The sequence below is a fragment of the Alternaria atra genome (assembly GCF_907166805.1).
Source record: "Alternaria atra isolate CS162 genome assembly, contig: 21, whole genome shotgun sequence".
NCBI lineage: Eukaryota > Fungi > Ascomycota > Dothideomycetes > Pleosporales > Pleosporaceae > Alternaria > Alternaria atra.
Genome location: NW_025091319.1, coordinates 1,026,614 through 1,040,628, shown reverse-complemented (window position 1 = coordinate 1,040,628; position 14,015 = coordinate 1,026,614). Strand labels below are relative to the sequence as shown.

General features: G+C 50.3%; 4 protein-coding genes across 4 annotated transcripts; 1 reads left to right on the top strand and 3 right to left on the bottom strand.

Annotated features, from left to right (window-relative positions):
• Window positions 1-2,228: 2,228 nt before the first annotated feature.
• On the bottom strand, window positions 2,229-3,769 carry ALTATR162_LOCUS775 (uncharacterized protein; the record flags this gene model as incomplete). Its single annotated transcript, XM_043308369.1, has 3 exons — window positions 2,229-3,427; window positions 3,479-3,631; window positions 3,691-3,769. The coding sequence occupies 3 exons, from the start codon at window positions 3,767-3,769 to the stop codon at window positions 2,229-2,231; spliced, it is 1,431 nt and encodes a 476-aa protein (XP_043164304.1).
• Window positions 3,770-5,895: 2,126 nt separating this feature from the next.
• ALTATR162_LOCUS774 (uncharacterized protein) lies at window positions 5,896-8,294 on the top strand (the record flags this gene model as incomplete). The annotated part of the gene is made up of 5 exons (XM_043308368.1): window positions 5,896-6,282; window positions 6,331-6,443; window positions 6,493-6,852; window positions 6,904-7,487; window positions 7,540-8,294. The coding sequence occupies 5 exons, from the start codon at window positions 5,896-5,898 to the stop codon at window positions 8,292-8,294; spliced, it is 2,199 nt and encodes a 732-aa protein (XP_043164303.1).
• A 274-nt stretch (window positions 8,295-8,568) lies between these two features.
• ALTATR162_LOCUS773 (uncharacterized protein) lies at window positions 8,569-11,911 on the bottom strand (the record flags this gene model as incomplete). Its single annotated transcript, XM_043308367.1, has 5 exons — window positions 8,569-9,084; window positions 9,631-10,366; window positions 10,423-10,553; window positions 10,608-11,433; window positions 11,487-11,911. 5 exons carry the CDS (start codon window positions 11,909-11,911, stop codon window positions 8,569-8,571), a joined length of 2,634 nt encoding a protein of 877 aa, XP_043164302.1.
• Window positions 11,912-12,535: 624 nt separating this feature from the next.
• Window positions 12,536-13,134, bottom strand: ALTATR162_LOCUS772 (uncharacterized protein; the record flags this gene model as incomplete). Its single annotated transcript, XM_043308366.1, has 2 exons — window positions 12,536-13,033; window positions 13,090-13,134. The coding sequence occupies 2 exons, from the start codon at window positions 13,132-13,134 to the stop codon at window positions 12,536-12,538; spliced, it is 543 nt and encodes a 180-aa protein (XP_043164301.1).
• Window positions 13,135-14,015: the final 881 nt, after the last annotated feature.

Here is a 14,015-nt window from a genome sequence, read left to right as displayed (position 1 = left end):
GCATTTCCTCCTACCAGTAGGATTGAGGATTCAAGTAGGGCTACGAAAAAGTTGATAACTAAAATCCACAACCCCCACATTACATAGGCACCCCATTCGTAACGAACATGCGACTGAATCGTTCAAAAAGGTTGGCGATCGCGATATCCAGGTCGTTGTGTTACCTGATGGGGGAAAGTCGGTGGGACCTCGTTGACTTTCGCCTCGGTTCAAAGAACACGACACGAGACTTGACATCATTTCGAACGGCTGCCAGTTCAGGGCCTTTTTTTTTTCAGGGTCCCTCCGACCCTCCGAAAGCTCCGAGATGCGACCAGCCACTGAGCACAAAGCCGATGGCCGATGCCGAGTTCATGAGTTCAGGGATCGACGATCTTGCGCCTTGCAAAGTCCCTGATAATTTGTTTTGTTCAAGTTCGACAACGACAACTTTGGCGATTTAGGATTCTTTCTTTATAGATGGCGTTCGGCAACGAGTTCGTATCTGGATATGCTTTAACGAATGGACTACTATTAGTTATCTTTCACTAGCGTCAATACGCCTTCACCCCACAAGCCGACAAACGCCAAACGACGGGAAAAAGTATCCATCATCCAAGCGATGTGATGCACAGCGTCTAGACAATCCATATAACCTTCATATATCGCTATGCTTTACTCTCGAGTAGGAAGCCCCTAGGCGGGCCTGCCCGCGGCTATGAATCCATGGGTCGCATGCGTGATTTTCGCCATTGGAACGCTTCGTTCCGAAGCGAAAGAGGATGCGGTTTGCAGTTTGCCATTGATGCTCGTTTCGCATCGAGGGCAAGTTTATCAGCTGAGCTGTCCTCCAACTCTGTGAACAATACCATCTTCTGTTTGTTGATATTCCGTTGGGACGACACCCAGAAACGCCTAGCCCTATCGTGAGATGTTGAGAGGAAGTATGCATCCGCAGATTACGAAAACATGTGAGTACACTCGGCGCAAGGCGTCTGGTTCGCCAGATCGAAGCTGCACTTCCACTATGGCGGTTCGTAAAGCGTAAAGGAGGCTGTGCACTGGGCATGCACAACAAACACTCTTTGTTTGTGCTGTGCAGCGGGCGTCGGATCGCGAACGTATCAGTCGTGGGATGACATGCTCGTGATCATGCCGTGCTTTCAACATTCCTGGCGGCTTGCCCAGCTTCAGTCTGGTTGCCGCGCTCAGCGAATAGTGCTGTCCGCAAGAAGCTACCTCTGGTGAGGTTGCGATGTTCAGTCTTTAGCCTTGATAGCCTGGCTCCAATGCCGCGGCACATGTTCTTTGTGCGTAGCATCACAAGTGATCACACTCGACAACGAGAGCCGCCGCGAGCGCTGTTGCGCCATCTAGCGCACACATATTGTACTCGTGAGGCGACGTAGTTGTGTTACATCCGTGGCTGATCATCCACACACATCATTCACGTCCATCTTGATGCACGAACCTTGTAGCTGGGTCCCGACGTGGGATCTCTCCAGAGCATGCGCGTCCAAAAGGTTAATGACGGTCTTGCTGAGAGATAGCTCACCATCCCTGCCGACCGATCAATGGAAACTTGGAAAGTCTGTGAAAATCTCTGCTTGCAGGCGCTCCACGCTTCGCATGCAGGGCGTGGGCGAGGGCGGGAACCCTGAAAACTCGTTGGATTGGCGGAGACGCGGATTGGTGGAGGGATTACAGCGAACCTTATGGCCGTGCGGCACGCCCTGCAGTCGAAGGACGTCACTTGGCGATGTTTGAGGGGTCTTTCGGGATGCCTCAGTTGACGACGATAAGCAGATGATGATGGTGATGATGATGAAGACAATAGGTTGTTTTTACTTGCTCTTATTTCATTGTAGGGCAGACGTTACAACGCCAAAGCCCCGTCTATACTTTTGCGAAATCCCCATGGGCAAACCGCCCAATCGCTGAAATCACCACCCAAATCCATCCCGATGTATATACGTATGCTTGCTTGTTCGACCATCAAATGCAACAAACAGTGATGACAGCGAGCTATGTAGGAATGGCCTCAAACGCACATCAAGCGAATGGTTCGGGCCAGGTCATGAAATATGCACAGGCGACCGAAGGTCAAAAAGGGTAGTCGTGGAGACTAAAAGAAGGTATGAATAGAGATCGCCTAGGCGTTGGTATCATCGCGCACCAGCAGCGTCATCAGTCATGGCGTCATCAAAAGGAACAGTAGCTGCAAGAGCCTGCTGTTCCTTCGCAGGCGTCTAAAACCAACCGTTGTTGGCATAAGAAGATAGATCAAAATTGTTCATCGCGTTGAAAGCACCATTGGTCTGATCTAGAGGCCATGGGTCCATGGGAACAACTTCTTCGAAATTGCTAGGCATCGAGATTGCGGCTGTGCCAGCAAAGTTAGGTGAAGCGGTACTCGTCATAGTTGCTGGCGCAGCAGTCATGCTCTTGGCATAGATAGGATTGAAGCCGATCATGTTGGACATTGGTGCTGCAGTGGTCATTGGCAATCCGTTGATGGGCTCACTCGGTACGGCAGTGCTAAACCGATACGCAGGAGTATCTTCCCAGAAAAGCGATTCGCTGGCAGCAGACTGAGGAGCCTTGTTGAAGTCCAGGTCACCGAAGAGAGCGGGCTCTCCAATTTCCGAGTGCGCAGACGAGGCTACAGTGAGACCAGGACCGCTCTGTTTTGACTCTCCACTGTGTGAAATGGGCTGAGCCAAGTCGTCGTTGAACTTGCTCGGATCCAGTGGGAGATCAGTAGCAGACCAGACGTGGTCAAACCCAGCAGATGCTGACAGCCAATCGTTATCCATATTTGGAAGACAATCTTGCGAAGGGGAAGTGGACAAGCTGCCCAGACCGAATGTGCTGTTCACAGGTGTTACAGTATTGGTGATCCAAGGCCACTGCTGATTCGAAAACGTGTCGCTTACGTTGCTGTTGGGAGAATCGCCCTCCTGTCCAAAGACGCCGGGCTGACTACTGAACATGTCGTTGAAAGCGAATGTGTCGAGGCTACCACCAACGTTGGGAGTCGGGGGCTTGTCGGCACATCGCTGAGTGGAGCCAAACATGGTGTGGAAGTCGTTGTTCGATAACGAAAGCGTGTCCATGGACCGTGTAGCGGGTGGTTCGGGCTTGCTGCGAGCAGTCTTGTCTTGCGAGAGGGCTGAAAAGGCGGCATGGCCATGCAACGTATGCGGACGAGGAATCTTGTAGGGCAGACCGGAAACGTGGGCCGAGTTGTTGTTGCGATGACAAGGCTTGTGGTGTCCGTTTGCGAAGACGGTCAAGTGGCTCTCCGAGTGCGTCGCAGTCAGCTTCGGTTTCGCGCGAGCATCGTGGAGTGTCTGCCGGCTAGTGTCGATTTTGAGATCAACATCTTCGTTCTTGGTACCACATAAGCACTTGGCGCCCGAGTGGCACTGGCAGCGGTTGTCGTGAGCTAGAGTAACGTCAGAATTGTCGGGGACGGCCAAGCCAGCTATGAGCTCACTCTTCGCGTCGCCTTTGTCCTTGTGCAAGTCCTTGTCTTTTTTGTCGCCACAATCGCACTTGGCGTGGTGGGACTTGGACTTACGCGCACCGCGACAGTGTTCGCATTGCTTGACGGGACGACCTTTGGGGTTGATGTGGTGGAGGTCTCGATCTTGGGAATAAGATTAGCACTGGAATGTGGTCAAATGTCGCACTGCGTGAGCGACATACCAGTGTGGTTGCAACCGCTCACTCGATGGCCCTTGATGCAGGACGAGCAAGCCCATTTCTCGCCATCGATAACAGGCATACCGGGGCGATAACGGCCGAGTGCGGTCGTCGCAGCTGGCTAGGAGCAGCTGAGTGGGAGCGTTCGAGGGAGCCAACAGGCTAGAGACGATGAAATATGACGAAAGTAAAGCCACACACGAGATGTGAGGGAACGAATAAAGGTACAGGAAAGAATGGTAGGGCTGAGAATATGCTAGTTCAAACGCCAGAGGGTATCTTGGTCAATGGTATGCTGGATTGGGACCGTGAACGCCGTGGAAGAGACCGAGGACGACAGGATGGAGTGGAGAGTTGAGTGGGAGATCAAAGGGGAACCGAGCGCAAGAGGCGCTGGCCGAAAGCGTTAGACGGAGCTCCTTGGGAACGACCAGACCAGTATACTATGTGGTGTTGTGCGGGTGAGGTAGTGATGGGAGAGAAGAGAGCGAGCGGGAGGAACAGGTTAAGAGGAAGGCACACGGCCCTGTGGTGCGTGTAATTGGCTGTGGAGCTTAGCGTCATCGGCAAGTGCGCTCAGACCTCGACGCTCGAATCTGCAAGCGCGATCAGCTATCATGACGGCGGGCAATGCTGGACCCTTTGGGTTAGCGTTGGAATCCCACACTTGGATGCAAGCCAGCAGCACCTTCTCACCGCATAAATCCTACCCTCCGCACGCCCGCTGCCGTCTTGACCATGATGACCCGCAGGCTTTTTAAGGCGATCCACACCGCGAAGGTCGCTACGGAGCCTGCTCTTCTCCTCTCTGCTGTGCTGGCCTCGCCAGCCCGCCTCTAATAATGCGGGACTCCACGCACGGCATGTTTCATTGCGGCCGCGATTCGCTTGTCGAGTCAGCGTGTTTCTCTTGCCGCGACGGCCGTAACTCGAAGCATCCGTCGCCCGTTGCCAAGTGGAGATCATCAGTATTGTCTGCGTCCATAGCGTCCAGCACATATGAACTCGGAAGCAAGCCTATCCATTACTTTCAGGTACATTGCCTGCTTGTATATCTCGCCTCAAAAGGTCCGGCCGTAGAGAACGCTAAGCCGTGGGTTGAACACCAAGTAACGTAGCTGTGGGAGAAGCGTAAAGTAAATATTAGATCCAACAAAGTGTCCCGGCCTTTGGACTGCTGGGCAAAGTGTTGGCATAATGTTTTTGAAACGGAACCCCATAGTCTTCTCCGTGGGGTATACTCTGTCGGTGTATTGCACCGCTCTTGTACGCAGCATCCTGGTCATCTCACGCTCGACTCGATGCTGCAGCCATCCGTCGCCCCAAGTATTCATAGCACGTGTCGTGGAACTCTGGGGCCGCTGATCTACGAAAGGCTTCTCAGGGGAGTAATCACAGGATCTGGCACTAAGTCGTATTAGTGTCAGCATCATATACTGCAAATAATCCATTAGCCTTGTCCTAGACTTTTTGGGTGAAAAGCTGTGATGCAGGGACGTCCAACGCATGATTACAGTGATTTTCTAGTACTCTGCACCCCTCAACAATTCTAATCAAGGTACCGTCTTTGACCAATATGATCAAGTTCACCGGGAAGTTGTTAGACAGGAATTCATCGTAGTGTGCCAGGTGTTTGGAGGAAATCGGGGTTGAAAGATGATGCATTTGAAAACCAGCGCAAGGTTGACACAAAGAGACCGATGTCATGTAGCAGCAGTACAAAAACAATACAAAAATGTAATTGATTTAGCAGTCCCCTTATCATTTGCAGTGGTAACAGTAGTCAGTTGCAGCATGTGGGCACTTCTGATGATGGCTGTGCATGGTGCTCCCACTGGCCGTCCCGGAAGCGCGTACGGTGGAAGAGATAATCCGAACAGCGACCACGTCGTCACCGGCCAGTTAGTAGCTTCCGATCAACGCTGCAAATAGAAGACATTTCGGTGTCTTAGGAAACCTACAACCACCATAATGTTGTTGTCGCATTCATCCAAGTCCACCATGACCTGTTCTCTCTTGCCATGGTCCACGCTAGCGCAAAAATCGCAAAGCTCGCACAACTCTCCTCGGCGGCCTCTTACACCACACGCTCCTCTCGCTTTACCACACCGGAACCTCGCGCGCGATTGCGCAACAATACTAAACCGGCGTACTGGATAATTACTAATCGAATATTCTCTAGTTGGCTTGAATACGACGCGCTGAGAAATGGCTGGCTACGCGGATCCCGACACGCAAATGGGCGGAGGGCCAGGTCAATACGCAAACCAGAATGGCACACCACCAGCGCAGCAACACCAGTTGACTGACCCCGAACTGCGCCTACAGGAAAACCTACAGCAGCTGCGTGAGGGTGGAGACATGATGCATCCGGCCGGTCCCCAGCAACCGCAGTACCAGCAGATGGCTCACATGGGACCTGCCATGGGCGCGCACCAGCATTTCGCAGGACCTACACGCCCAACACACTCTCCGCAACAAATGGCGCAACATGTCATGAGTATGGAAGGACATCACGACCCATATGACCCCAACGATCCGAATCGCAAACGCTCCAAGGTTTCGCGCGCCTGCGACGAGTGCCGAAGGAAGAAGGTATGCGACGCCGCTCCTTCCTATACAAACACCGCTTATGGCATGTAGATTCGATGCGATGCAACCAGTGAGAATGGCCCAGAAGCTTGTTCTAGTTGTAAACGAACTGGGGCGCGCTGCCAGTTCAGTCGTCAACCCATGAAACGCGGGCCTAGCAAAGGGTATGTCATCTTGTTCCTTCAACTTGATGCCCTTGCTAACACTGTTTAGTTACATCAAAGAGCTTGCAGACCGACTCAATTCGCTTGAAAGCCAGATACATCATCCCCCTGCTCAGTCACATAACTTCGATTTCGGAACCCTAGGTGATCAGTCATTCCCCGACACTCAGAGCCCACCGCAGTTTAAGCGCCAGCGCACTCACTCAATGACGGACGGATTCCACGATGCGTTCAGCCGGCCCAACTGGTCCGCTCAGGACCGCGGTAATGGTGGATCTGTAGATGCACATGGTCTGCCTGTGCTACCGGACCAAGAACCATCGCTCAACAGCAATCGTCGCACCTCGTTTGGAGACATGAACCTAGGCGGTAGCCTGATCACTGGCTCTCATGAAGAAATTCTCAAAGCGTACGCATGTCCGCACCTACAAGTTTTACCTGGCACTAAACTATGATTCAGGTATTACAACATCATCCATCCCACACTACCTGTCTTGCCACATCACGAATCGCAACTCAACCGCCTTACAAACTGTCCGTCGAAGCTACGAGAGACATTCTTCCTGACACTGGAAGGCTGCATCCGATCTATTGCTTCGAAGGCTCTACCGCCTATCGAGATCAGCCTCAACCAGCTGTTGCAGCAGTGCTTCACCTCTGTCGATGCAGCCAATTATTGCCTACAAGACACAGACAGCTCACGACAGTTTTACAATCACTTGGTGTACTGCCAGTCATTGATCCTGCTTGCTGCAGCGTCTGACAGACCGAGTCCCGGCGTCATAGGCAGTACAACAGGACTACTAGGCCGTATCTCAGCCTGCATTGCCGACGCAGCGATCAACGACTCGAGGACCTTGACTGTGATGAAAGAACAAGACCTTGAAGTATATCAGACAGCACGTCGCGTATATTGGACTGCATTGATCCTAGATCGCTTCCACGGCTCTAGTCGATCAAAGGACATGATGATTCGAAGGTACTCCGGAACTCTTTCGCGAGACGACTATACAGCTTTGGGCGAAGTCGGCTATTATCTTGCCCGTAAGTACAAGCCCTTTGCGTTTCGGAAACGATTTTGACTAACATCCATCAGGTGCTGCCCTAATCGTTGGCCGAATAGCCTATGTGAATCGCGCAGGCAGCGTTCCAAATGTCGATCCATCGGCTCCCTTTGCATTTTCAGCACTCAAACCTGGGACTGTTGAATCAGAGTACCTCAATGCGGCACTAGACGAAGTCAAGCAGTCTATTGATCTCACCACTTTGACGCGTAACTCCCCTCCTCACTTGGCGCATCAGTATCTCAGAGTGTTCATCGCGCGACTTTCATTGCAGAACATACCTTCTGCTGAAGTTTTCGATGTCACTAAAGAACTGCTCAGTAACCTAATGAGCGGCGCGATAACTCCCTTGCATCACATCTTCGCTGCTCTGGTGGCTACGTCTCTTACCGAGTTGGCTGATCGGGTCGAGATGCAAGCGGAGGCGAACGCAAGCATCAAAGAAATGAACGATGCGCTGTCAAATGGTCAGATCATACATCGCAGCTCCGACGGTCTAGGCTGGGAAACAGCGATTGGGGAACTGCTACAGAAGAAAAAGTCTTCCACTCCACCTTACACTGGTCCGGAGCAAGCTAGTCCCGCATTGGAACCCAACATGGCTGGGTTACAACATCTCGCTGCAGCTGCGGTCGGAGAACGTGAAGGAACTGGTGACAATCGTCCTGGAAGCTCTTCGCAGCAGAAGGTTGACAATGACCTTTCAGCTGCCATGGCCGCTGCTAACGAGGCAGCCAAGGCGCAAGCCCAGGCGACGGCAGCAGCAGCTCAAGATCTGTTCCACTAAGCAGAACACTACTGTCTTCTTCTTGTAATTGATATACCCCTTTAAGCTCTAGCTGGTAGATAGTCTGATTAGACTTGCATCACATTGTAATCCTGTTCATCCTCCACTTACCCGGTCTCCAAAAAGGCTTCTTCTGTTGACGCAAGGAAGTGTAACTAAGAATTCACCCTAAAGGTATACGTAGTAATTTACGTTACAAATCTAACAAAAAAGCAACAGTGTTTACCGTTACCACTCGCCTCTCCGTACATTTACCTCGATCTCGGCCTCGATCTCATGCACCACTCTCGCATTCGTCAACCATGACAACTCCCATTTCCCGCCTGCTCGCGGCATATGTAGCCTCATCCTCTTGCTTCAGTCGGTCCAGTACGGTCTCCATCTCCGGTAGTAGGATGTCGTCCACGAAAGATTGAAGATCGCCTTCGTGCGTGTCATACCGGGCGTCGAAAAAAGGCACCATGTCCTCCAGAACTACCGTGAGATACGCGTCTTCTTCCTGGATTCTTTGTAACTCGTCTGGAGGATATCGTGGTAAGGGCTGACGCGATAAGTCGGATTCGTCAGCAAACAAGGTTTTATCGAGGTCGCAACAGGTATGGCGTATGCCCAGCCAGGAAAAGACACACAACCGAATGAACTCAGTGACGATCCATCTATGTGCTACACCTCCGACCGCTTTTGCAACGCACTGCACAATTTCTTTGAATGTCCGGAGATTAGAGTCTCGTCCCTCTAAGTCTTTGAACGCAGCGACGTATCCAGGTCTCATCCAGGGCAGGATGTTCACCTGTTTGTAGCTGTTCAGATCTTCGGTCTTGATCCAACACTTTGCATTTTTGCAGAAAGAGGTAATGTTAGTGCAGCCATGCGTACTACAGCTGCATTCGCAATCGTCTGTGAGTGTATGTCGAAACAGATCTGCAGTTTTGTTCAAAGCATGTTCTGGCGTCGCTTCTTCGGGTATCGAATCGTACAATCGAGCTGCCCCTGCGCTGACAAGATGTAACGTGGTAATTCTCGATCTTGGCCAACAATCCGTTATGCTTGCTCCTTTGGAGAGAAACCACTCTGTTACTTCAAAGAAACGAGGGAGCTCATATGAATGAATGTGACCGAAATAGCGTGTTATCCATAAGTGCATTGGTGAGTAAAACACGTCTTGGCAGCATGCGGTATTCCCTTTTGCTATATCCCTGAAGCCGGCATTGTATAGAAGGTCAAGAAATTTTACTGTTTTAATTCTCCCTACATACATGCAGCTTTGTCCGTCCTGCCGGTAGGTCATGTGCATTTTATATATGCTTTCTGAAGCCGGGCGAAGGGAGGGAGGTACCTCAAAACCCTGTTCGTCGAGTACGCGCAGTGCACAAGCAGCGTGGACGTCAATGATGTCTGTTGATCCAGTGACACATTCGCATGTGACGCCAGATATCCTTGTTATCTGTTGGAGCCGGCATCTTTGTTCGACCAGACACTTGACGAGAGTCTCTACTATGTTTTCTGGGGACATTACAGAAGCGTCTGTGACGGCTAATTCTAGGTCCCCAATATATGGGAGACAATCCGCCTCGGCGTTTTCGCGTAAACCGAGCCAAAATTGCACCATAGCCTGGTTTCGCGATCGTATGGCTTTGTAGAGAAGAGAGTTCTGCCACCTCAACCCGGTCAAGGGCGGAGATTGCCTCTGCCAGGGCGTGTCTGGTATGTAACTGAACCCATAATCGAAGAGGATCTGGCAGCCACGTACCCAGCCCATACTAGTTACCAATCTGTAAAGCTCAGCAGTTTCCTTCCTGTGCGAATTATTGGTAGTATGACGTCTTCGCATCAGTTTACTGAACTCCACTTCTGATCTCGATAACGCTGCTGCAATTGAGTCATCAAGACCAGCGAAAGGATCTGGGAATTTGGCAAACGGAATATCGAACCAAAACTTGCGACTCGTAAAGGGTCCGCTCGCTGGTGATAATCTTAAACCATACTGCAGGAGATCGGACGCAAGTGACTTTCGTATATGATCAACTGAGTCGTCGAAGCGGCTAGGGTATAAGATAGTATCTACACATGTTCTGATATCGTTCGATTAGCCATTATCTGATTGATTGATTGATCTTGTGATAATTACCTTCCATTCTCATCAATCTCTGATGCATCTGCATAAGACATGTAGCGTAGAAGCTGGTTGAGCATCGACCGATATTTAATCAGGTCACAGTGACTTGTATTTTTAGTCCACGCGGCTTTTCCACAAAAATACTTCTAGTTCTTAGCGAATGTGTACATGTAGAAAAGATGTGAGCGGTAACTTACGTGTAATATCGTATATCCGCTCTCCAAGCGGTCATGCGGTGACGCCTGACGCGTTTGGAATATCCTCGTCAACTCTGCAGAGTAGTCCTCAGGTACCCATTGGGAATCACCTTCAGTTACCAAACGAATCAACTTGAACGCTGGGGAAGATTCTTCAGAAACGATTCGATGTGCCGATAAGCTTGGATTTATCGAGAATGTGCCACTTGCAATCGACAGTGTCATGAAAACTCGAAGCTTCAGTCCAAGGATAAGATAGCACAGTACTATTCCAAAGCCGAAGTTTTTATCGTGAGTCCCAGGTATCCAGAGCGGGCAACTGGGGTCATGGGAGTGCACTTCGTTCAGCGACACAACAAACGGTGACCACACAAACTGTTTCTCTTCGCGACGTTTGCGGCAATTACAAAAAATAGAAGTATTCAGCTTCTTCTTCAATTGGGAATGCATCGGTCGTACCCTCCGCTCGAGATTTTGAAAACTCGTGATATCCTCTTCTAGACCAATTGCAGACACTGGCAGTAGCGTGTAGTCAAGATCGTTATATCTCGCTGTTTCCGCTGCGCTTGGAGAGTGAGAGCTGATTTGTGTCTCTTGAGTAAACGTTTGATCATAATCCTGGAAAGGGGACTGCACTGATCTTTGGTGTCTTCGATGATTGGAGATCTCCGTGCCTGAGCTCTGGATCTGGTCCATGATGTGCTGTCCGGCCGGAGCCTGGGCGCGTCGCTGCTGGTCCAGAATCATTTGAATTCCAGCATTTGTATTGAGCGAAAGTTGACTAAGCTGCGCTTGTAGAGTCGTGAAATACCGTTGCTGCTGATCGCTAGGAACAGTTAGCTGAACTCCCATTGCTACGCATATGGAACAAGTCATTACGTTTGCGACGCAAGCAACGCGATCTGTAGACTCTGTTGAATACTGGCCAAGACATCTTTCCAATACTTAATGTCATTCTCTTTGAAGGGATATGTCAGTCGCTTGATGACGTTCCTAGAACGTGTCCAGAATCTTCCGGAGCTTATCGCTGGTGCGGCGTCTCCAAGTCTCGATCTGATTACCTCAATAGCGCGTGCGCATTCTTGGATGCTATTCCTGGTAAATGCGGCGGATGTAGTAGGGTCCAGTCTGCTAATGATCGTCTCCAGATTCTCGAGAAGGTTCACCAGTGTATCCAGTTCGCGCGTAATCTGTTCAGCCTTGTTTCTTGCATCTTTGACACTGTTGGTGTACGTGTTGAACTTGTCAAACAGCTGTATGGAGAGAGATATAACACCAAAGATCGTGCCGGCCATTTCGGCCATGATGGACGTGCGTAGTGATGGGATGTGAGATGAGGGCAAGCACGAGAAGCTGGCAATATAATGGAATTCTGCACGAAGGCGCAGCACAGCTGTGCATGCCGTCGCAGATGGCCACTCATTGGAGGCGACAGTGCGGGGATCAGCCCAGCCTTGGACGTTGTCAGCCTTGCGGGCTTTCAGCCTGACTTTAGCTACGTGTCTTTTGAGAAGCTTCGATATAAGTCGGTATGATCAATAACTAGCCTTTCTGGTGGGATGGGCGCAAATAATACCATCATGTGGTGTGAGTCTGTAAGCACGAGACAGATACTCTATCTAAGCGCAGGTGCAAGAGTGACGTCATTCCATCACACCGATATCAGTAGCAGTAGGTAGATGAGAGAGTAATTCAAACCCAACGGCTTAAATTTACCCTCGTTTTAATTATAATCTCATGATCGAATTGCCACCCCACTAACAAGATGATATCGCGATGCATGATTGCGATGGACCCGTTCGATAGTCTGCTGTCAACTTGATGATACGCCTGCAATCAGACAATCAGACTTGCCTAGGAGGAGAAATGACAAAGAGATATAACGACTATAGTGTGATAAATGACCAGCGCAGTCCTCATCCTCAAGCCTACTCTTCTCCCCAAACCATCTTCGTCGCCTTTTCCATATCAACCACACCATTCGCGTCCGTAATTTCATCCTTTCTCTCATAGAACACTGGCCACGCATCTCCGGGCTCTCCATACTGGAGATGATTTTCAATCGCCTCAGCGTCTTGGTACTTGATACGCCAGCTATACCAAGTATGGGCCTTGGGTGGAAGCTGCTGTTCTTCATTCGGGCCCAAGAGCAAAGGCTCATCAGAATATACGCAGGTTAAAAGAGTGTCGTCACTGGCGCTACGCGCATCGGCTATAAAGATGATGTCGAACTCCATGAAGTTGTGTTTGGATTGCTCGCGTAACATCCACTCCTGGCACTCTTCCGCTGAAGTGAACTCGGTTGAGAAATCGGGGCTCTCGAGCTTCCGCTTGAAGTTGGAGGCGTCTTCAGGGCAAGTTTTGGACTCGGCAACGTAGAAGGGATATTCGACATTGAATTTGTGGTTTGTGGCTTTCTGGACGAACTGGGAAGGGGGTTAGTTTCGCGAGATGGGTGAAGCTGGGAAGAACAGAAACTTGCAGGCTTTGCCTCGTCAGCGATACAAAACAGCATAACGCCCGTCATAGTGAGAGTTGCTGTGTTCTTTTGGCTTGCTAAAAGCGAAACTACTAGTATCTGTTATCACTAATAGGATCTTGACTCTCTTTTGGCACTAAGGATACAAGCAATTGTGGAGTCAAGCATGTTCTGAGGGGAAATGAGAATTATATCAACGCACATAACAGGGCGAAGTAGCATCACTCAAGACTTCTTACAAGATTGGCTGCGGGATATCTACGGAAACGCTATCGTTGGGGTACGTCCAGGATGTGGCGTCGCTATGACGCGTTCGTATTACTTGGATGCCTAAAGTCTACGAATTAAAGTTACTATGTTACACGTTGAGTTCCGCTACCAGGTACCTATGTATTGATCTAGATAAAAAATAGCGGCAGCGCTAGAGCATGGCGGTATCAATATCATAGTTACGGCTTGTTGCCTATAATTGATCAGTGAAGCACGTTCAGGCAGCCGAATAGGCGCCCCCGTGTCCCCTGCGCCTTCTGCACATGCATCTCCTACACCCCAGCTACCAATGCCTCACAGCTTGCAATCTCCAAGGTCACCCACAAGCCGGTTCAGATCACAAAATATCCCGATCTAGCGCAAAGCGTTCAATTTATCTGAGAACATCCAACCACCCGAGACGGCCATTCCTCTACCTTTATCTCCTTCTTCATACTTTGCATTACCCTCGGTGAAAGCAACACACACCGAAAGAATGATGATTATGATGATGGCAATAACCATATACATACAACCGGCGAAGAAATTCGTGTTCCTTTGATCTCTTGACATCGTGACAGAAGCTGTGAGCCTGCTCTGAAGAGTCTGGGCCGTTGATGTATGGTGCGTCTGGTAGACTTCCGAAGAGCGGTTTGAATTTAAGGGGCTGACTGTGCTCA